This window comes from Macaca thibetana, chromosome 7 (genome assembly GCF_024542745.1).
Source record: "Macaca thibetana thibetana isolate TM-01 chromosome 7, ASM2454274v1, whole genome shotgun sequence".
NCBI lineage: Eukaryota > Metazoa > Chordata > Mammalia > Primates > Cercopithecidae > Macaca > Macaca thibetana.
Genome location: NC_065584.1, coordinates 33,607,538 through 33,631,070, shown reverse-complemented (window position 1 = coordinate 33,631,070; position 23,533 = coordinate 33,607,538). Strand labels below are relative to the sequence as shown.

Below are 23,533 nucleotides of genomic sequence, written 5' to 3'. Positions count from 1 at the left end.
AATTTCTTGCATCAAGTACTTTTTTTTTTTTTTTCCTTGAGACCAAGTTTTGCTGTTGTTGCCCAGGCTGGAGTGCAATGGCGTGATCTTGGCTCACTGCAACCTCTGCCTCCTGGGTTCAACCAATTATTCTGCCTCAGCCTCCTGAGTAGCTGGGATTACAGGCACCCGTCACCACGCCCAGCTAATTTTTTTATTTTTAGTGGAGACAGGGTTTCACCATGTTGGCCAGGCTGGTCTTGAATTCCTGACTTCAGGTGATCCACCCGCCTCGGCCTCCCAAAGTGCTGGGATGACAGCCTTGAGCTACCATGCCCTGTCACATCAAGTACTTTGAGCCACTTAAATTTGATACCTGGATGGTCGTAGTGAGATGGTGTATCACCAGTGCCTAAATCATACCAGAAAGGGACATCAAGAGTTATAACAGGCTGAGGGGTTGGGAATGGAGCTGGCCTTAATTTGAAGAGAACAAAAGGTGAAACTGGGACTTTGGTTCTCTCCACTGCAAACCCATTACCTCTGTGGAAGAGGACTGAGAACCAGAGGTAGGAAAGTGGATGTGGAGGGTGGCAGTATAGAAAGGTCCACATATACATATGTGTGAAAATATTTAGAATTCAAATACAGGTGAAATATTCTTAAATATTGTGTACGTATTTGTATATCATGGTACCTACCATATATAAGGGTAGTGTTTTGTTAATGCTCATACAATAAATATTTAGAAAAATCTCTTCCTTTACCACTTTAATCTTTGAATCCCTCCTTTTTCCTCTCCACCTCTATATAAATGATTATGGTTTCTCAGGCATCCTTAAAGCCTGGTGGGCGGGGCATCGTGGCTCATGCCCAGCACTTTGGGAGGCTGAGTGGGGGAAGATCACTTGAGCCCAGGAGTTCAAGACCAGCCTGAACAACATAGGAGGACCCTGTCTCTACAAAAATTTTTGTTAAAAATTAGTTGGGCATGCTAACTCATGCCTGTAGTCACAGTTACTCAGGAGGTTGAGGTGGAGGATTGTCTGGGCCTGGGAGGTCGAGGCTGCAGTGAGCTGTGTGTTGCTACTGTACTATATCCTGGATGACAGAGCAAGACCTTGTCTCAAAAAAAAAAAAAAAAAAAAAAAGTCCGGTGAACCGTGGCACCAGCTGATAAAGTATTTAACATACTTGCCCTAGTGACTTGACTTTTTGTCCAAGACCTAGCCAAAAACAAAACAAAACAAAAACAAAAAAAACTCAAAAGTAGAGGGTGAAGTGGGTGGGAGATTATAGTTACACTACCAATGGGTATACTCATGCAGAAAATAAACAGAGATAATGGGTTTGCATTCGAGAGAACCAAAGTCCAGCACTGAGTGAGTAGGAATAGAAAAGATAGTTTAACTACAGGAGAATCAGGCCAGGGCACTGGTTCACACCTGTAATCTCAGCACATTAAGAGGCTGAGGTGGGAGGATACTTGAGCCCAGGAGTTGGAGAACAGCCTAGGCAACATAGTGAGACCCCATCTCTATTAAAAAAAAAAAAAAATGGGAGAATCAAATAAGTAAATGAAAAGATATAAAAACTGTCCAGGCGCAGTGGCTCACACCTGTAATCTCAGCACTTTGGAAGGCTGAGGTAGGAGGATCACTTGAGCCCAGGAGTTCAAGACCAGCCTGGGCAACATGGCAAAAACCTATTTCTACGAAAAATACAAAAATTAGCTGGGTATAGTTGCATAATCCTGTAGTCCCAGCCACTTGGGAGGCTGAGGTGGGTGGATGGCTTGAGCCCAGGAGGCAGGGGTTGTGGGGAGCCGAGATCGTGCTTCTGCACTCCAGCACGGTGACGGAGCCAGGCCCTGTCTCAAAAAAAAAAAAAAAAAAAAAAGGTATGAAAGCTTTATGAAATGAGTTTGGTTTATCCTGTCTTTTCCCTTTGTTTTTCCAGTCTTTTCGAGTTATGCTCCGGGGCTCGCCTCTTCCAGGACGAGGCACTTACTTAATTCTCTTATGTGAATACGAGTGAATATGTATTTTTTTTTTCATTTTTCAAATGTGAATATATTTCTTATTAACTTATTCATCCAACAATGTTTTCTCATGTGTGCCAGGGGAAATGCCAAGCAAAACAAATTTAAAAAGAGAAAAATTTAATAGTAATATAGTAGAGTTATATACTGTCTGCATATTAGAGTTGTATAAATAGTCATATACTGTCAATGTCCTCTTCCCATGCAGGAAGTTAATAAAAACAGATGAATCTGTGGTGGACAGAGCCAAGGCCAATGCCTCCCTTTGGGAGGCCAGGTTGGAAGTCACAGAACTCTCTAGGATTGAGTATCGTGATACTTCACGGACACTGGCAAAAAGTAATGAGGACTTAAAGAAAAAGCAGTGTAAAATGGAGAAAGACATAATGTCAGTATTAAGTTACCTGAAGAAGCAGGATCAGGAGAAAGATAATATGGTAGGTAGGCAGAAAACCTCCTCGGCCTCATTAACTACCTCTATGGTGATACTGATGTGGTTATGTATTTCTAAGATTTTTAATTCCTTGAAATCTTAACATATAGTTAAGACATTTCAATTGACCTTAACTCTCCTTGAAGCTAGACACTTTTTCAGAATGGTTTTACTGTTATTGGCTCTCTAATTTTCAATCCTCGTTCCATGTTTTCTTCTCTGAAGCAAACAGAGATTGATGATCATAAGGGAACATTATGATCCACTTTATTTTAAGGACAAGAGCATGGTATGTGATCGATCTATCTATCTATCTATCTATCTATCTATCTATCTATCTATCTATCTATCTATCTGTCTATCTATCTATATATTTTTTTTTTTTTTTTTGAGACGGAGTCTCGCTCTGTCGCCCTGGCTGGAGTGCAGTGGCCGGATCTCAGCTCACTGCAAGCTCCGCCTCCCGGGTTTACGCCATTCTCCTGCCTCAGCCTCCCAAGTAGCTGGGACTACAGGCGCCCGCCACCTCGCCCGGCTAGTTTTTTTGTATTTTTTTTTAGTAGAAACGGGGTTTCACCGTGTTAGCCAGGACGGTCTCGATCTCCTGACCTCGTGGTCCACCCGTCTCAGCCTCCCAAAGTGCTGGGATTACAGGCTTGAGCCACTGTGCGCGGCCGTGATCTATATTTTTTTATGCTAATTTTTAGTTTTAAAAATTTGTAAAGCCATTCACTGGTAATCTGTGATAATGTTCTGAACCCAGCAAGTTGAATCTTTTTTTTTTTTTTTTTTTTTTTTTGGCCAGTTGAATCTTGTATCTTATTGTACCTTATTAAAGTGTTGAGAGTAAAGCTATCATTTTATATTTGGAAGAAAAAGGGAGGCCGGGCGCAGTGGCTCACGCCTGTAATCCCAGCACTTTGGGAGGCTAAGGTGGGCAAATTGCCTGAGCCCAGGAGTTCGCAACCAGCCTGGGCAGCAAGGTGAAACCCCGTCTCTACTAAAATACAAAAATTAACCGGGCATGGCTGCATGTGCCTGTAGTCCTAGCCACTCGGGAGGCTGAGGCAGGAGAATTGCTTGAACCCGGGAGGCAGAGATTGCAGTGAGCTGAGATCATACCACTGTACTCCAGCCTGGGCGACACAGCGAGACTCCATCTCAAAAAAAAAAAAAAAAAAAAGAAAAAGGGAAGGGAACTAACATTTTGGAGCCACTACAACGTACTATACTGGGTGCTTTACTTCTCTGATTCTTTTACTAACCTCCTATTATTTTAATAACCCTGTGTAGCTATAATATTGTTATTTCCATGTTACAGATGAAGAAATTGACTCTCAGAAAGGACAGGTAACTTGCCCAAAGTCACACCCCTAGTAGATGTTAAAAGTAGAAATTCAGGCTGGGTGCGGTAGTTCATGCCTATAATGCCAACACTTTGGGAGGCCGAACTGGAGGATAACTTAGCCTGGGAGTTCAGGACCAGCCTGGGGAACAACGCAAGACCCAGTCTCTACACAAAATAAAAAAATAGCCAGGCATGGCAGTGTGCACCTATAGTCCCCGCTACTCAGGAGGCTAAGGTAGGAGGATCACTTAAGCCCAGGAGGTTGAAGCTGTAGTGAGCCATGGTTATGTCACAGCAGTCCAGCCTGGACAACAGAGCAAAACTCTGTCTCATATTATTATTATTTTATTATTACTTTTGAGACAGGGTCTCACTCTATTGCCTGGTCTGGAGTGCAGTGGTGTGATCATGGCTCACCACAGGATCAACCTCTGGGCTCAGATGATCCTCCTGCCTCTGTCTCCCAAGCAGCCAAGACTACAGGCATGCACCTCCATGCCTGGCTAATTTTTTGTATTTTTGGTAGAGACAGGGTTTTGCCATGTTGCCCAGGCTGGTCTTGAACTCCTGGTCTCAAGTGATCTGCCTGTCTTGGCCTCCCAAAGTGCTGGGATTACAGGCATGAGCCATTGCACCCGGCCACAGCATTCATTTGTAAAAAGCTTTACTGAGATATAATTCACACAGGATAATACACATATTTGAAGTGTACAATTTGATATGTTTTGACAAATGTATTCCACACTACAGAAGCAAGATCCTTTTGAGCCCTCCCTGGTGTCCTGTGAATGATGAAGTTTCTCCAGTCCAGTGGGAGTAGGCACTATTACTGGCCCAGTGGTGCCAGGAACTGTTCCTTCCAATCCTTTTGGATGGTTCTTTCTTCATCCTCAAGTAGCTCCCTCACGTGAATGTGCTGATCAGTTCTCAGCTAAATACTCCAGGAGGACCCTCTGTGGATCTCTCTTCTTTCTCTGTGCTGCCCTCTCCTCTCCGGTACTCTGCTGTCCTGTGAACTCTAGCTGCCTTGGCCCCTCCATACTCTCAGCTCCATTTCTTCAACTCAGGAAGCCCGCCAACCTCTCCCTGCACCGCAGCCTGGAAACTCTTTCAAAGCAGTAAGCTTGGGGCAGCCACAAAGTTCACCTCTTTTATATCCTTTCTCTTTGGTGATTAACGTCCTTTGTTGCCTGATGTCCAACATCCTGAAAATCATTATTTCATATCTTTTGTCGTTTAAAAAAACTGTTTCAAGTAAGAAGGTGAATCTAGTCCCTGACATACCAAGTTGACCAAAAGCAGAGGTCCCTCCAATGTTCTTTGCATGCCACTGACTTACATGCTCAAGAGAAATCTAGAAGTCATCCCCGACACCTTTTTCCCCTTTCCCACAGCCAGTCCATCAAGACTTATTCTCTGTCCTGGCCAGGCATGGTTCATGCCTGTAATCCCAGCACTTTGGAAGGCCAAGGCGGGTGGATTACTGAGGTCAGCAGTTTGAGACCAGCCTGGCCAACATGATGAAACCCCATCTCTACTAAAAATATAAAAATTAGCCAGGTGTGGTGGCAGGCACCTGTAACTCCAGCTATTCAGGAGGCTGAGGCAGGAGAATCATTTGAACAAGTGAGCCAAGATCACACCATTGCACTCCAGCCTAGGCAACAAGAGTGAAACTCCATCTAAAAAAAAAAAAAAAAGAGTGTGGAATATGTAATTGTGCCAGAAAATAAAATAAAAAATTTTAAAGGACATGGCCTTGTTTGAAGGGGCTCCCATTGGCCAAATCCAGGACAATCAAAATATTAGGTTGATGCATTAAAAGAATGTCAAAAACCACAATTACTTTTGCACCAACCTAATAAAGAATAGCAAAAATGGCTGGGTGCAGTGGCTCACGCCTGTAATCCCAGCACTTTGGAAGGCCGAGACAGGCAGATCACCTAAGGTCAGGAGTTCAAGACCAGCCAAGCCAACATGGCGAAACCCTGTCTCTACTAAAAATACAAAAATTAGTCGGGTATGGTGGTGCGCACCTGTAATCCCAGCTACTCAGGAAACTGAGACAGGAGAATCGCTTGAACCCAAGAGGCAGAGGTTGCAGTGAGCTGAGATCGCACCACTGCACTCCACCCTTGGGGACAGAGTGAGACTCTGTCTCAAAAAGAAAAAAAAAAAGAATGGCAAAAACTGCAATGCTTTTGCAGTAACCTAATAAATAATGACAGTAATAGATTATAACTTATTGATCGAAATAAAAATCCACGTGTGTATACTACTAATAAATACATACATTAATAAATAAGGGAGAAAGGAAGCCTTTTTTTCTTTTTTTCAGATGGAATCTCACTCTGTCACCCAGGCTGGAGTGCAGTGGTGTGATCTTGGCTCACTGCAACCTCCGCTGGGTTCAAAGGATTCTCCTGCCTCAGCCTTCTGAGTAGCTGGGATTACAGGTGCACCACCATCATGCCTGGCTAATTTTTGTATTTGTAGTAGAGACAGAGTTTCATTGTGCTGGCCAGGTTGGTCTCAAACTCCTGACTTCAGGTGATTCACCTGTCTCGGCCTCCCAAAGTATTGGGATTACAGCCATGAGTCACCTTACCCGACTTTTTTTTTTTTTTTTTTTTTGCCATAGAATGCCAATTAGTAAATTTCCAAGGAGTGATGGAGTTAGAAAAATCACCCTTTGGCATCATAGTAATAACTGAATCAGTCAAGAATCATCAATGGATGCTAAAACCTACTGGATGAAAGTTTAATGAGGAGGATAATTTCATAGTCTCAAAAGATCTTCTCACAAATTACTTAATAATCACAAAAGAAAAAATAATAACTTTTAGGTGGAGAAAGTGGGCAGACACAACCTTAACCAACTGGTTAAAATTAGCATCAATCAGTACACACTAATGATGTGATGTACTGAAAAGGATACATCATCACTTAGGTACTATATATAGCCTACCAAAAATGGACAACCTGAATCTACTCATGAAGAAGCATCAGCCAAGCCCAATCCTGGCCAATATCCTTTTTAAAAAGTCAATTTAAAAACAAAGACCGAGAAACTGTTCCAGATTAAAGGGGACTAAGACACATGACAGCTAAATGCAATGCATGATCAAGGGTTGTATCCTAGACAAGAAAAATACAAAATTGCAATAAAGGACATTATTGGGATAATTATAGCAGAATTTAAATATAGAGTATATATTACATAATACTATATTAATGTTAAACTTCCTCATCTTTATAATTTTATAGTGCTTTTAAAAGGGAATGCCCTTTTTCTTCAAAATAGATACTGAATGGCCAGGCACGGTGGCTCACGCCTGTAATCTCAGCACTTTGGGAGGCTGAGGTTGGTGGATCACCTGAGGTCAGAAGTTTGAGACCGGCCTGGCCAACATGGTGAAACCCCATCTCTACAAAATATACAAAAAATTAGCCAAGCGTGGTGGCGCATGCCTGTAGTCCCAGCTACTTGGGAGGCTGAGGCAGGAGAATTACATGAGCCCGGGAGGCATAGGTTGCAGTGAGCCAAGATTGCGCTGCTACACTCCAGCCGGGGCGACAGAGCAAGACTCCGTTTCAAAAAAAAGAAAGAAAAAGAAATAAGGAAATAGATACTGAAGTCTTTAGGGGTAAAAGGTCATCTTGAAATTGACATTACCCTTTACCACTAAAAAAATACACACACACACACACACACACATACAGATAGAGGGAAAGCAAAGGTGGCAAAATTAATGTATATGAGTGAATAGTATGGTAATTTTTTGTACTCTTCTTGAAACTTGTCTTGGCTAGGCACTGTGGCTCATGCCTATAATCCCAGCACTTTGGGAGACCAAGGCAGGAGGATCACTTAAGCCCATGACTTTGAGACCAGCCTGAGCAACATGGCAAGACTCCATCTCTTTTTTTTTTTTTTTTTTGAGACGGAGTCTTGCTCTGTCACCCAGGCAGGAGTGCAATGACATGATCTTGGCTCACTGCAACCTCTGCCTCCCGTGTTCAAGCGATTCTCCTGCCTCAGACTCCCGAGTAGCTGGGATTACAGGCGTGCGCCACCACGCCCAACTAAGTTTTGTATTTTTAGTAGAAACAGGGTTTCACCATGTTGGCCAGGCTGGTCTTGAACGCCTGACCTCAGGTGATCCACCTGTCTCGGCCTCCCAAAGTGCTGGGATTACAAGCTTGAGCCACCACGCCCGCCTGACTCCATCTGTATTTTTAAAAATTATTTTTAGACTGGGCGTGGTGTCTCACACCTGTAATCCCAGCACTTTAGGAGGCCAAGGCGGGCGGATTACGGGGTCAGGAGATCGAGACCATCCTGGCTAACACAGTGAAACCCCGTCTCTACTAAAGAATACAAAAAATTAGTCGGGCATAGTGGCGAGCGCCTATAGTCCCAGCTACTCAGGAGGCTGAGGCAGGAGAATGGCGTGAACCCAGGAGGCAGAGGTTGCAGTGAGCCGAAATTGCGCCACTGCACTCCAGCCTGGGCGACAGCAAGAAAAAAAAAAAAGTATTATTTTTAAAAAGAAACTTTTTGGGTCAGACACAGTGGCTCATGCCTGTAATCCCAGCACTTTGGGAGGCCGAGGCGGGCAGATCACCTGAGGTCAGGAGTTCGAGACCAACCTGACCAACATGGAGAAACCCTGCCTTTACTAAAAATACAAAATTAGCCGGGCCTGGGGTGGCACATGCTTGTAATCCCAGCTACTCAGGGGGCTGAGGCAGGAGAATTGCTTGAACCCGGGAGGTGGAGATTGCAGTGAGCTGAGATCATGCCATTCCACTCCAGCCTGGGCAACAAGAGTAGAACTCCTGTCTCAAAAAAAAAAAAAAAAAAAAAAAAGAAAACAAAAGAAAGTAAAAAGAAACTTTTCTGAAAAAGTTACCCAGATAAGGCTGGGCACAGTGGCTCACGCCTGTAATCCTAGCACTTTGGGAGGCCAAGGCAGGCAGATCACAAGGTCAGGAGTTCAAGACCAGCCTCGGCTGGGCGCGGTGGCTCACGCCTGTAATCCCAGCACTTTGGGAGGCCGAGACGGGCGGATCACGAGGTCAGGAGATCGAGACCATCCTGGCTAGCACAGTGAAACCCCGTCTCTACTAAAAAATACAAAAAAATTAGCCGGGCGAGGTGGCGGGCGCCTGTAGTCCCAGCTACTCGGGAGGCTGAGGCAGGAGAATGGCGTGAACCTGGGAGGCGGAGCTTGCAGTGAGCTGAGATCCGGCCACTGCACTCCAGCCTGGGCGACAGAGCGAGACTCCGTCTCAAAAAAAAAAAAAAAAAAAAAAAAAAGACCAGCCTGGCCATATGATGAAACCCTGTCTCTACTAAAACTACAAAAATTAGCCAGGTGTGGTGGCATGCGCCTGTAGTCCCAGCTACTCGGGAGGCTGAGGCAAAAGAATCAGTTGAACCTGGGAGACAGAGGTTGCACTGAGCCGAGATTGTGCCACTCCACTCTAGCCTGGGCGACAGAGAGAGATTCCAACTCAAAAAAAAAAGTTACTCAGATAAGAGATGTAAATAAAATCTACAACAAGATATCACCTCATACCCGTTAGAATGGCTACTGCCTAAAAAACAGAAAATAAGTGTTGGCAAGGACGTGGAGGTGTTAGAACGCTTGTGCACTGGTGGTGGGACTGTACAATGTTGTAGCCATTGTGGAAAACAGTATGGAAGTTCCTCAAAAGATTAAAAATAGAAATACCAATCTCACTTCTGGGTATATTTAATATATCCAAAACAATTCAAAGCAGGATTTTTGTTGTTGTTGAGACAGGATCTCACTCTGTCACCCAGAGCGGAGTGCAGTGGCGTAATGTTGGCCCACTGCAACCTTCACCTCCCAGGCTCTATCTGGGATTACAGGTGCTCGCCACCACACCTGGCTAATGTTTGTATTTCTTTGTAGAGATGGAATTTTGCCATGTTGCCCATGCTGATCTAAAACTCTGAGCTCAAGCAATCCACCCACCTCGGCCTCCCAAATTGCTGGGATTACAGGCATGAGCCACTCCGCCCAGCCCAGAGCAGGATCTTGAAGAGATATTTGCACGCCCATATTCATTGCAGCACTATTCACAATAGCCAAGAGGTGGAAGCAACCCAAATTATCCATCGATGGGTGAATGGATAAGGAAAAGGTGTATGCATGTGGTGCAATAGTATGCGCCTTAAAGGAAATCCTGTCTTTGGGAGGCCGAGACGGGCGGATCACTAGGTCAGGAGATCGAGACCATCCTGGCTAACAGGGTGAAACCCCGTCTCTACTAAAAAATACAAAAAGCTAGCCGGGCGACGTGGCGGGCGCCTGTAGTCCCAGCTACTCGGGAGGCTGAGGCCGGAGAATGGCGTAAACCCGGGAGGCGGAGCTTGCAGTGAGCTGAGATCCGGCCACTGCACTCCAGCCCGGGGACAGAGCGAGACTCCGTCTCAAAAAAAAAAAAAAGGAAATCCTGTCACAAGCTATGACATGAATGAACCTCAAGGACATTATGCTTAATGAAATAAGCCAGTCACCAAAGGGCAAATAATGTATGATTCCACTCATGAAGTATCCAAAGTAGTCAAAATTATAGAAACAGAAAGTAGAGGATGGTTGCCAAGTGCTGGGGAGAGGTAAGGGGAAATTAGGATTTATTGGGTATAGTTTTAGTTTTGTAAGATGAAAAGTTCTAGAGATTTGTTGCACAACGTGAATATACTTAACACTACTGAGCTATATGTTTAAAATGGTTAAGATGGTAAATTTAATGTTGCTTTTATTTTTAACCACAAAAACAAAAAAAGAAGTTGCCCAAGTACTTCTGATGATAGCCAGGTTTTAGAAACTGGCAATAGCAGGTTGAAGGTATGGGAAATTTCCTGTCCCCTCTTCTCTTTCCGCCTCACTCACCTTTTTTGCCATAATGGTTTTAGTATTGTGTGAAACTAGTCCACTTAATAAAGGTAGACATAGAGCAGTTTCTCTATCTTCCCGACCTTGTATTTTGATTTTCCACAGATTGAAAAACTGAAACAGCAATTAAATGAAACAAAGGAAAAAGCCCAAGAGGAGAAGGATAAATTGGTGAGTTATCTATGTGTACTAATACTCCACTTACTGGATGATCAGGTTTCTGGCAAGCTTAGGCATTTAAGACCCAATGACAGTGAGTGAGGAAGTTCTCTGGGCAGCCTAATGACCTTAAAGCTTGATTGTACAGAAATTCAAAAACAAGGCTGGGCATGATGACTCATGCCTGTAATCCCAACACTTTGGGACGCCAAGGCCTGGCCAACATGATGAAATCAGCCTGGCCAACATGATGAAATCGAGATCAGCCTGGCCAACATGATGAAACCCTATCTCTACTAAAAATTAAAAAATTAGCCAGGCATGGGGGTGCACGCTTATAATCCCAGCTACTTGGGAGGCTGAGACAGGAGAATCGCTTGAACCCCAGAGGCAGAGGTTGCAGTGAGCTGAGGTCACGCCATTGCACTCCAGCCTGGGTGAGAAGAGTGAAATTTCATTTAAAAAAAAAAAGCAATTGTAAAAAAACATATAATATTAAGATTGCTTCCTGATACTGAATTTGTTATTGTTTCTAGTGCTTTTCAGTGGATGGAGCTAGGCAATGTAAGTTTTTTTAAATATTAAAAGAGATCATAACTCCATACTGGTACTTTCAGTTTAGATGCGGGAATACAGATTTTTTACTTAACTTTATCTCTGTCTCCTTTATCCCTTGACAAAAGTCCTTCTTCTTACTGATACCAATATAATTACCTAGTTGCTTAAACCCTAATATATCAATCTCAGAATACTCATATTACCACCAAAAATAAATTACTGAAAACAGTTTAAGATTTTTGGGGGGCATTTTTCTCCCTTAGGATATATAACAATAAAGATCTATGATAAAATTGCAAGGTTTAAGAACCATTTGAAATTCTTTTCTATGAGGTTATTCCACCAACTCAACAACACATTTTGCTTTTGATTTTTAGAGGTTGCTTTTTTTTTTTTTTCATTTTACTGTATTTATTTAATTTTTTTAGAGATGGGAGTTTTGCTATATTGCCCAGGCTGGTCTTCAACTTCTGACCTCAAGCAGTTCTCCTTGCCTCAACCTCCTGAGTAGCTGAGACTACAGGCATATACCACCACACCTGACTTAGAGGTTGCTTTTTAAAAAATTAGTTTTGCCTATAAAATTATGTAAAATATTTACGTGGTTCCAAAGTCTGTAAAACAAGTTATATGCTGAGAAATCCAACTTCTTTTTTTTTCCCCTTTTTTTTTAGATGGAGTGTCACGTCACCCAGGCTGGAGTGCAGTGGCGCAATCTCTGCTCACTGCAAGCTCTGCCTATCGGGTTCACTCCATTTTCCTGCCTCAGCCTCCCGAGTAGCTGGGACTACAGGCACCTGCCACCATGCCTGGCTAGTTTTTTGTATTTTTAGTAGAGATGGGGTTTCACTGTGTTAGCCAGGATGGTCTCGATCTCCTGACCTTTTCATCCGCCCGCCTCAGCCTCCCAAAGTGCTGAGAAATCCAACTCCTATCCATGTCTTTTCCACACTATCTTCTCCCTCTCCCTGTAGAAAACCATTTTATTTCTTTTGTGTTTTATCCTCTCTTTAAAAAAAAGTTGCTAAAGAAATTGTTTCCTTATCGGAAAAGCTAAAAAAAAGTCATAAACATATATATATAGATAGATTATATATAAGGAGATTATATATATAGATTGTATATAAAATCTTTCTTAGATAAAAGGTAGCATGCAATATACATAGACCTGTACCTGCTTTTTTTATTTAACAGTATGCCTTGTTGATCACTCCATAGCAGTATGTAGAGACATTCCCTTTTTTTTATTTTTTTTCTTTTTTTTTTTTTGAGACAGGATCTCCCTCTGTTGCCCAAGCTGGAGTGCAGTGGCACAATCATAGCTCACTGTAACCTCAAACTACTGGGCTCAAGGGGTCCTCCCACCCCAGCCTCCGGAGTAGCTGGAACTATAGGCGAGTACCACTACACCTAGCTAAATTTTGTATTTTTTGTAGAGATGGGATCTCACTGTGTTACCCAGGCTGATCTTGAACTCCTGGCCTCAAGCAATCATCCCAGCTTGGCCTCCCAAAATGTTGGAATTACAGGTGTAGGCCACCACGCCCGGCATCATTCCCTTTTATAGCTGTGTGATGATTATTATGTGGATGTATCATAGTTTATTCAGATGATCCCTGTCTTAGTTCAGGCTATTATGACAGAATACCATAGACTGAGGTGCTCAAACAACAAACATTTATTTATCATCATTCTGGAGGCTAGAAGGTCAGGGTGCTAGCATGGTTAGGTTCTTGGTGGAGTCCCTTCTTCTGGTTCACAGGTGGCCACTTCCTGCTGGATCCTTACTTTTGTCAGAGAGAAAGCTCTGGTTTCTTCATCTCTTTCTTCACTAGTCCCATCATGGAGGCTCCACCCTTATGATCTCATCTAAACCTAACTACCTCCCAAAGGTCACACCTCCAAATACCATCACATTGGGGATTAGGGCTTCAACATAGGATTTTTTGGGTATACACATACAGCTCATAGCAGTCCCTTTTTGATGGGTAGTTGGATTGTTTCCAGTCTTTTTCTATTACAATGAATGTGCCAGTAAAGAGCTTCATGCATATATCTTTTCACATTTTGGCCGTTATATCGTTGGGATAGATTCCTGTAAGTGGTATTGCTAGACCAAAGAAAAGTATATAATTGTTCTAGATATTGCCAAATTTCCCTTTATAGATACTGTACTGTTCTATAATACCATTAGCCATGCATGAGATTGCCTGTTTCCTCACAGCTTTACCAACAGAGTCTTTTGTCAAAGTTGATTTTTTTTTTTTTTTTTTTTTTTTGAGATAGAGTCTCACTCTTGTCTCCCAGGCTGGAGTGCAGTGGCACGATCTCGGCTCACTGCAACCTCCGTCTCCTGGGTTCAAGTGATTCTCCTGCCTCTGCCTCCCCACTGGCTGGGATTACAGGCACCCGCCATCACACCTGGCTAATTTTTGTATTTTTAGTAGAGACAGGGTTTCACCATGTTGGCCAGGCTGGTCTTGAACTCCTGACCTAAAGTGATCTACCCACCTTGACCTCCCAAAGTGCTGGAATTACATGTGTGAGCTACTGTGCCTGGCTTCAAACTTGATTTTTGCAATGTGATAGGTGAGAAATGGTATTTCAGTGTCATTTCAATTTACATTTCTCTTTTTTTTTTTTTCTTTTTTTGAGACGGAGTCTTGCTCTGTCACCCAGGCTGGAGTGCAATGGCGCAATCTCAGCTCACTGCAACCTCCACCTCCCAGCTGCAACCTCCATCTCCCAGGTTCAATTGATTCTCCTGCCTCAGCCTCATGAGTAGCTGGGATTATAGGCACTTGCCACCACACCCGGCTAATTTTTGTATTTTTAGTAGAGGTGGGGTTTCACAATGTTGGCCAGGCTGGTCTCGAACTCCTGACCTCATGATCCACCTGCCTCGGCCTCCCAAAGTGCTGGGATTATAGGCGTGAGCCACTGCACCCAGCCCAATTTATGTTTCTCTTATTCGGAGCTAGATTGGAAGGCAATTTGCATTTATTTTAGTATCTTTTGTTCGTTTGTTGTTATTGGCCTTTCCTTCTTCCCCACTTACTTTTCTCTGTCCTCTTACTTTCTCTTCCCTCTCCTCCTCCTGTTTCTCCTTCTCTTCCTCTCTTCTTTTATATCTCTTTCCCCTTTTCTCCCTCCTCCTCCTTCCTCATCCTCCTCCTTCCTCCTCCCTTCCTCTTTATTTATTAGGGATATTTACCACTCTCCCTTTGACTCCTAGCTAATTAATTTTAACTAGTTTGGGATGTTATTTATATTAGAGATAAAAGATGTATTTACTCTTCTCATATCCCTTTTTAATAAACATCTGCATTTTTTCCTTTCTATACAATCAGCTTATATAGAAACTTTTCAAAAAATTTTTCTTATTCAACACAAATGGTATCTTTTTACAGAAATGAAAACTTTATACAAAAATAAAAGTGGGGCTGGGCATGGTGGCTCATGCCTGTAATCTCAGTACTTTGGGAGGCCAAGGCGGGTGGATCACCTGAGGTCAGGAGTTCAAGACCAGCCTGACCAACATTGTGAAACCCTGTCTCTACTAAAAAATACAAAAATTAGCTGGGCATGGTGGCAGGCAGCTGTAATCCCAGCTACTCGGGAGGCTGAGGCAGGGAGAATTGCTGGAACCTGGGAGGGCAGAGGTTGCAGTGAGCTGAGATCACGCCACTACACTCCAGCCTGGGCGACAGAGTCAGACTCCATCTCAAAAAAATAATAATAATAAAATACAAATAGAAAAAAAAAAAAAAGGGGGTATTTCTTCAAAGAAGATATGCAAATGGCTTAAGGCTTCAAATGAAACATGACTCTGTGGGACTTCTGTTCTTTCTCCTAACTCGTTTACCTCTTTTTTGAATACAGGAACAAAAGTATACCAGGCAAATCAATGAACTAGAGGGACAGTTCCATCAAAAAGCCAAAGAAATTGGCATGATTCACACAGAGCTGAAAGCAGTAAGACAATTCCAGAGGAGAAAAATCCAAGTGGAGAGAGAGTTAGATGATGTAAGTTTCATTCCTTTTTTACAAAAAGGAAATTAGAATTAACTATTTAATGCCTACAGAAGCCTTCACAAACATTTACTCCTGTGAGACAGCAAAGAATTCTCTTTGACATTTTAGAAATTATTTGAGAGAAAAAGGAGAAGACAGACTGGATGTCAAAGGTCTTGACTTTAGACTTCTCTTTTTCTTTTTTTTTTTTTTTTTTTTTTTTTTGAGGCGGAGTCTCGCTCTGTCGCTCAGGCTGGAGTGCAGTGGCGCGATCTCGGCTCACTGCAAGCTCCGCCTCCCGGGTTCCCGCCATTCTCCTGCCTCAGCCTCCCGAGTAGCTGGGACTACAGGCGCCGCCACCACGCCCGGCTAATTTTTTTGTATTTTTAGTGGAGACGGGGTTTCATTGTGTTAGCCAGGATGGTCTCGATCTCCTGACCTCGTGATCCGCCCGTCTCAGCCTCCCAAAGTGCTGGGATTACAGGCTTGAGCCACCACGCCCGGCCGACTTCTCTTTTTCTAAGCACTGATTTCTTTGGGAACTCACCAAATCTCAGCCAAGACATCCTCCTGTGTTTATCAGCAGGTAACCCTATGGATTGACTTCAGTAAGAAACAAACTACAAGTTCTTACAAAACCTCAGGGAAAAAGTAGCAGACTTCTAAATAAAAATGTTTAGGCTGATGAATGATAGTTTTAGAGAAATTTAGAAGGCTCTATGGTAGGGGTCAGTGGGGTGAGAAACACTGAGTACTTTCAGAAAATTTATGTTACCTTGCTGTGCTCTTTCTCTTACTTTCTTTGGCTTGGAATATAGTTTTATTACATTACTGATAATTCAATAAGCGGCACAGGTGAGTGCCAGGAACAAGTAGCTGAAATCAGCTTCGTAACTATAGGAAGTTACTTAACTTTTCTATACCTTGGTTTTCTTATCTGTAAAATGGGATAGTAAGAGTTAGTATCTCAGCCAGGCATAGTGGCTTATGCCTGTAATCCCAGCACTTTGGAGGCCAGGAGTTCAAGACTAGCCTAGGCAACATAGTGAAATCCCACCTCTACAAAAAATTTTTTAAAATTAGCCAGACATGGTAGCTCATGCCTGTAGTTCCAGCAACTTGGGAGGCTGAGGTGGGAGGATCACTTGAGCCCAGGAGATTGAGGCTGCAGTGTGCTGTGATTGCACTACTGCACTCCAGCCTGGGTGACAGAATGAAACCATGTCTCAAAAATAAAGTAAAATAAAATAAGAGTTACTATTTCATAGAATTGTTATAGGATTAAATGAGTTAATATATGTAAAGTGCATAAAATAGCATGTCACATGGTAAAAATTATATAAACTGGTGTGCAGCTCTCTGTTAAAAAAAAAGGTCTTGATTTGTAGCATTTGCTGATTTCTCTGGAGGAAATACTTTAGTATAGCACAGGTTACAGTCATCTGTCTTAAGGCTTGATTGGAGCTTGAGGATCTGCTTCCAAGGAGGCACACTCAAGTGACTGTTAAGTTGGTGCTGGTGATTAGTGGGAGACCTCTCCTCCTATGAGCCTTTTTTTTTTTTTTTTTTTTTTTTTTGACACAGGGTCTTACTCCATCACCCAGGCTGGAGTGCAGTGGCACGATCTCAGCTCCCTGCAACCTCCGCCTCCTGGGTTCAAGCGATTCTGGCTGCCTCAGCCTCCCCAGTAACTGGGATTACAGGTGTACGCCAACACCCCCAGCTAATTTTTGTGTATATATATATATATATATATATATATTTTTTTTTTTTTTTAGTAGAGTCAGGTTTTCACCGTGTTGGTAAGGCTGGTCTGGAACTCCTGACCTCAAGTGTTCTGGCCACCTCGGCCTCCCAAAGTGCTTGGATTACAGGCGTGAGCCACTACGCTTAGCGCATATGGGCCCTTTTATAAACTGGTTGAGTGTTCTCATGACTTGGTGGATGACTTCACCCAGAGTGCATAATCTGAGCAAGATCTAGACAGAAGCTATCTTTTTCATGACCTAGCCTTCAAAGTCACGTAGCATTACTTCTACCATATTTTATTATTAATAGTTAAAAGTGAATCCTTAAGTCTGGCCTACATTCCTAGCAGTGGGGAATTAGGTTCCATTATTTGAAGGGAAGAGTGCCAAAGAACTTGTAGACATATTTTAAAACTACCATACCACTACGGTCCAGTGTATACACAGCTACAGAAATACTTTTAAAATTATCACAGTTCTTTTTTTTTTTTTTTTTTTGAGATGGAGTCTTGCTGTGTTGCCCACGCTAGAGTGCAGTGGCGCGATCTCGGCTCACTGCAACCTTCACCCACTGGGTTCAAGCGATTTTGGTGCTCAGCCTCCCAAGTAACAGGGACTGTAGGTGCATGTCACCGTGCTAAGCTAATTTTTTGTATTTTTAGTAGAGAGAAGGTTTCTCCATGTTGGCCAGGCTGGTCAAGAACTCCTGGCCTCAGGTGATCCGCCTGCCTCGGCCTCCCAAAGTGCTGGGGTTACGGGCATGAGCCACCGTACCTGGCCTAAAATATCACAGTTCTGATCATGTCCTTCAAGAGTTGTCTTTAGGTGGGGCACAGTGGCTCACACCTGTAATCCTAGCACTTTGGGAGGCCGAGGCAGGTGGATCATCTGAGATTTGAGACCAGCCTGTCCAACATGGTGAAACCCTGTCTCTACTAAAAAATAGAAAAATTAGTTGGGCATGGTGGCATGTGCCTGTAGTCCCAGCTCTCCAGAGGCTGAGGCAGGAGAATTGCTTGAACCTGGGAGGCGGAGGTTACAGTGAGCCAAGATCACACCACTGCACTCCAGCCTGGGTAACAGAGTGAGACTCTGTCTCAAATAAAAATAAAAAAATAAAATAAAGAAGAGCTGTCTTTCGTGTTCCTCCACTGTAAACAGAATATTGTCCACACACCTTAATGTTAAAGTCAAGACCCTGTACCTGTCTGGGAACATTATTATCTCCTTTTACTACATCACCCACCCACCTCCATACTTCCTTTAATTCACCCAAAATGGGTACTCATTAATCCCTGAAATCTTGTCTCTTTGTTACATTGTTCACACTGTTTTTATCTGGAATATATTCCTGGTAGGTCTTTGCCCATTAAAATATTATCTTTCTTTTTCTTTTTTTTTTTTTTTTTTTTTTTTGAGGCGGAGTCTTCACTCTGTCGCCCAGGCTGGAGTGCAGTGGCACCATCTCGGCTCACTGCAAGCTCCGCCTCCCGGGTTCGCGCCATTCTCCTGCCTCAGCCTCCCGAGTAGCTGGGACTACAGGCGCCCGCCACCGTGCCCGGCTAATTTTTTTTGTATTTTAGTAGAGACGGGGTTTCACCGTGTTAGCCAGGATGGTCTCGATCTCCTGACCTCGTGATCCGCCCGCCTCGGCCTCCCAAAGTGCAGGGATTACAGGCGTGAGCCACCGCGCCCGGCCTCTTTTTCTTTTTTTCTTTTTTTTTGAGACAGAGTTTCACTCTGTTGCCCAGGCTGGAGTGCAGTGGTGCAATCTCAGCTCACTGCAACCTCTGCCTCCCAGGTTCAAGTGATTCTCCTGCCTCAGCCTTCCGAGTAGCTGGGACTACAGGCACGTGCCACTACACCTGGCTAATTTTTTGTATTTTTTAGTACAGGTTGGCCAGGATGGTCTCAATCTCCTGACCTCATTATCTGCCTGCCTCGGCCTCCCAAAGTGCTGGGATTACAGGCATGAGCCACCACACCTGGCCTCTTTTTTTGTTTCTTTTTTTTTTCTTGAGACAGAGTCTCACTCTGTCACCCAGGTTGGAGTGCAGTGGTGCAGTCATGGCTCACTGCAGCCTCTACTTCCCTGGGCTCAAGTGATCCTCTTATTTCAGTCTCCTCAGCAGCTAGTACTACAGGCACGTACCACCACACCTGGCTAATTTTTTTTTTTTTTTGAGATGGGGTTTCACTCTTGCCGAGGCTGGTCTCAAACTCCTGGGCTCAAACAGTCTGCCTGCCTGGGCCTCCCAAAGTACTAGGCTTATAGGCATAAGCCACCATGCCCAGCCACCTGTCTTTCAAAGTCTCAGCTCAAATTCATGTTCTCCATGAAGCCTTCCCCTAGAGTCCTGTTTCAAAGTAATAATTTTCGGCCAGGTGTGGTGGCTGATGCCTGTAATCCCAGCACTTTGGGAGGCCAAGGCAGGTGGATCACCTGAGGTCTGGAGTTCGAGACCAGCCTGACCAACATGGAGAAACCCTGTCTCTACTAAAAATACAAAATTAGCTGGGCCTGGTATGGCACATACCTGTAATCCCAGCTACTTGGGAGGATGAGGCAGGAGAATCACTTGAACCTGGGAGGCAGAGGTTGCAGTGAGCTGAGATCGCACCAGTGCACTCCAGCCTGGGCAACAAGAGCAAAACTCCATTTAAAAAAAAAAAAAAAGTAATAATTTTCTTTTCTGTGTGTTTCCATAGCATTTTCTATCCGTTTTATACCACTTAGCCCCATTCTGTCTTTTTTATCTTGTCTTTTTATGTACCTAAAGATATTGTCTTGATATTACATTTATTTATCATTTATCTTATCTCCCCTAATAGATTGCACTCATTTAAGACATGAATAGTGTTGTCCTTTGTATTCATTGAAATACAAGATACACAGTAACGTTGAATCAATCTTCGTTAAATGCTGAGTGGGTCTTTTGTTAAAAACATAAATGAAGGAATGTCAACTTTTCTGGAAGGAATACAAGTTATGTTTTATATGAAAATGCTGTAGATTGAATCAACATAATTAACTTTTCACAAACTCTTAAAATAGCCTATGTACAGGTATACATTCTGAATCAAAATGAATTAAGAACTAGTTGTGCGTATTCAAGTAGGCCATGATATAATTTTTTTTAAGAACAGTGTTGCCACCTAGTGGAGACATAGATTTCAGACCTTTCAAAGTGGGCCGTTGAGGAAGACTTAAAATTCAAAAGATATTGGATTATGGGAAAAAATAAGGTGGTTCTGTGGAATCCCAAATGTAGCAGAATTGTGGCAGGTGTGAAGGCCCATGAATTTTAAATTAGGAGGTATACATTAGGGAAGAAAATTAATTATACTGCGTATATAGAATTCATTATACAAATTACAAAGAGAACTGTTAAATTGAGATTCTCAAAAGGTATTCAAGACATGTTTTAAAGAAAAAAATTATTTCTGGCTGGGCACAGTGGCTCATGCCTGTAATAACAGCACTTTCAGAGGCTAAGGTGGGAAGAACACTTGAGCCCAGGAGTTCAAGACCAGCCTAGGCTACGTGGCAAAACACCATCTCTACAAAAAAATCACTGCACTCCAGCCTGGGCAACAGAGCCAGATCCTGTCTCCAAAAAAAGGAAAAAAAAAAAAGAAATGAAAAATTAAAAAATGATTTCCATATACCTGATTAACAGAAGAAGCATATATTGCATATGTTGTTAGATTGCAGTTATTATTTTTAAAATAGTTTTAATCTTCTTTTGACAAAATGATAACATTCATTACAGCAAATTTAGTTTGGCTGATAAAATTAGAAAATAAAAATACTCCATCCCTTATAATTACACCATGTAACCATTGTATAGTTTCTTTTTTCCTCTGCTGTAGAAACATCTAAAAATAACTATGTGTTATTTTTATAAAAGTGAAGTCATGATATAAATTGTTAATCTGATTTTTCACTTTATATATTGTGAACATTTTTCAATGCCATTAAACATTTTCTACAAAATTTTTTCAATAGATGCATGGAATTCCATTGGGTAGATACATCTTAATTTATTGATTGGTTGCTTGCTGTTGAACATTTGGACTTTTTCCTAATTTTCACTATTATAAACTGTGGGGATCATCTAAGGAATGAAATCTTTTTCTATATCTTTAGTTTTGTTTTTGTTTTTTTGAGACGGAGTTTCACTTTTATTGCCCAGGTTGGAGTGCAATGGCACAATTGGCTTACTGCAACTTCCGCCTCCTGGGTTCAAGCAATTCTTCTGCCTCAGCCTCCCAAGTAGCTGTGATTACAGGCATGTGGCACCACGCCCGGCTAATTTTTTTTTTGTATTTAGTAGAGATGGGGGTTTCACCATTTTGGTCAGACTGGTCTTGAACTCCTGACCTCAGGTGATCCTCTGCCTCGGCCTCCCAAAGTGCTGAGATTGCAGGTGTGAGCCACTGTACCCGGCCTATATCTTTAGTTTTTAGGATAACTTCTTAGTAGAATTTATGGTTTAATGAACATGAACTTTTAAAGGTTTGTGATGTGTGCTGCCTACTTATCTTTTGAAAGCTTTATTAATTTATAGATTTTTGAGGGAGTCTAATGGTAGATGAAAAATCCATCTCCACATACCATGGGATAGTAGATATTTTTATAAACTTGTATGTTGATACTAATTTTGAAAGTCTTGTTAATGTTGTCTCTCTCTCTCTTCCAAAACATCTTTTTTTTTTTTTTAAAGACTAATCTCGCTCTGTTACCCAGGTTGGAGCAATCTGGGCTCACTGCAGTCTCTGCCTCCTGGGCCCAAATGATTCTCCCACCTCAGCCTCAGTTCTGGAGTAGCTGGAACTATAGGTGTGCACCACCACATTCAGCTAATTTTTGTATTTTTTGTAGACAGGGTTTAGCCATGTTGCCCAGTCTGGTCTCAAACTTCTTCAAGCAATCTGCCCATCTTAGCCTCCCAAAGTGCTGGGATTACAGGTGTGAGCCACCGTGCTCAGCCTCCTAATATTTTTGAACCATCATTGACTGCAGTTATCTGAAACTGCAAAAAGTGAAACTGCACATAAGGGGGACTACTGTACTAATGTTATCAATCTGTAGAAGATTGAGGGAAATTTGATACTCAGAGGCAGGAACACAGATTTTTTTCTGTGTGTTCAGGATTAGGAGGTAATGTATAACAGAAAACGTTTCCTTATTGATAATTTCTGAGTATATGCCCAATGAACCCTATTTTCTATTGACCATTTTTGTTTGTTATTTTAATTTTAGCTGAAGGAGAATTTAAGAAACACAGAGCGGATACATCAGGAGACTCTTAGAAGACTGGAAAGCAGATTTTTTGAAGAAAAGGTACAGATTATTAGGGTTAATTTAAAATGTTTTGTTTACTAGAGCAACATAAGTATATTTATATGCATTCTGAAACATCAACCTTCCATTTGGTATCTTAATATAAGATTAGAAGATTGTTACTAAATTATAGCACAATAAAATCAGGGAAAATAAAACCTTCTAGAAATCTCAATACCTAGTCCTTGTTTTCATTCCCATTCAGAAATTCTTGTCCTCTTCGGAAGGCTTTGGGACATGTCTCCCTCAGCTTGATACTCCCCTGGTAAGACTCCATTATATAGGGAATGTACTCCATTATATAGGGAAGATGGGAGTGGAGAAGTCACTCTCATATGTGTGCAAAGATGTTTCCTTAGTCAAGCTGAGGTAAAGACGCTAATAAAAAATGTTGCTTAGGCTGGGCACGGTGGTTCATGCCTGTAATCCCAGCATTTTGGGAGGCCGAGGTAGGTGGATCATCTGAGGTCAGGAGTTTGAGACCAGCCTGATCCTATCTCTACAAAAATACAAAAATTAGCCAGGCGTGGTGGCACGTGCCTATAGTCCCAGCTACCCAGGAGGCTGAGGCACGAGAATTGCTTGAACTTAGGAGGCAGAGGTTGCAGTGAGGCGAGATTGCACCACTGCACTCCATCCTGGGTGGTAGAGCAAGACTCCTTCTCAAAAAAAAAAAAAAAAAAAGTTCCTTAGCACAACACAGCTTCCAACTTTTTCTGTATTTCTGAAGTTAACTCTCCAAATTGTGGGAAGTACATTGGAACACTTCTACAGAATCCTTTCAGAGGACTCGTGGTTGTTCTTTCATCTTTTCTTTAATTTTTTATTCTTAGGGAAGAATTAAATAGATTCTTTCAGAAATTGGTAGGAATGTAGGCACTTGAGGGTGGGGCAAATGAGGTTTTGTTTGGTTACTTGTTTGTTTGTTTGTTTGTTTGAGACAGGGTCTTGTTCTGTCGCCCAGGCTGGAGTGC

General features: G+C 42.5%; 1 protein-coding gene across 4 annotated transcripts in view; it reads left to right on the top strand.

Moving 5' to 3' along the window:
- The window catches only part of BBOF1 (basal body orientation factor 1), a 64,777-nt gene that overhangs the window by 1,244 nt on the left and 40,000 nt on the right, over positions 1–23,533 (top strand). For all 4 annotated transcript variants that reach the window (XR_007727549.1, XM_050798769.1, XM_050798768.1 and 1 more), the window contains 4 exons: positions 2,229–2,457; positions 10,839–10,904; positions 15,333–15,476; positions 22,479–22,559. Coding sequence is in view for 3 of the 4 variants with exons in the window: in XM_050798769.1 (XP_050654726.1) it covers positions 2,229–2,457; positions 10,839–10,904; positions 15,333–15,476; positions 22,479–22,559 (520 nt within the window). In the remaining variant the exon portion in view is untranslated. The remainder of the gene's footprint in view (positions 1–2,228; positions 2,458–10,838; positions 10,905–15,332; positions 15,477–22,478; positions 22,560–23,533) is intronic.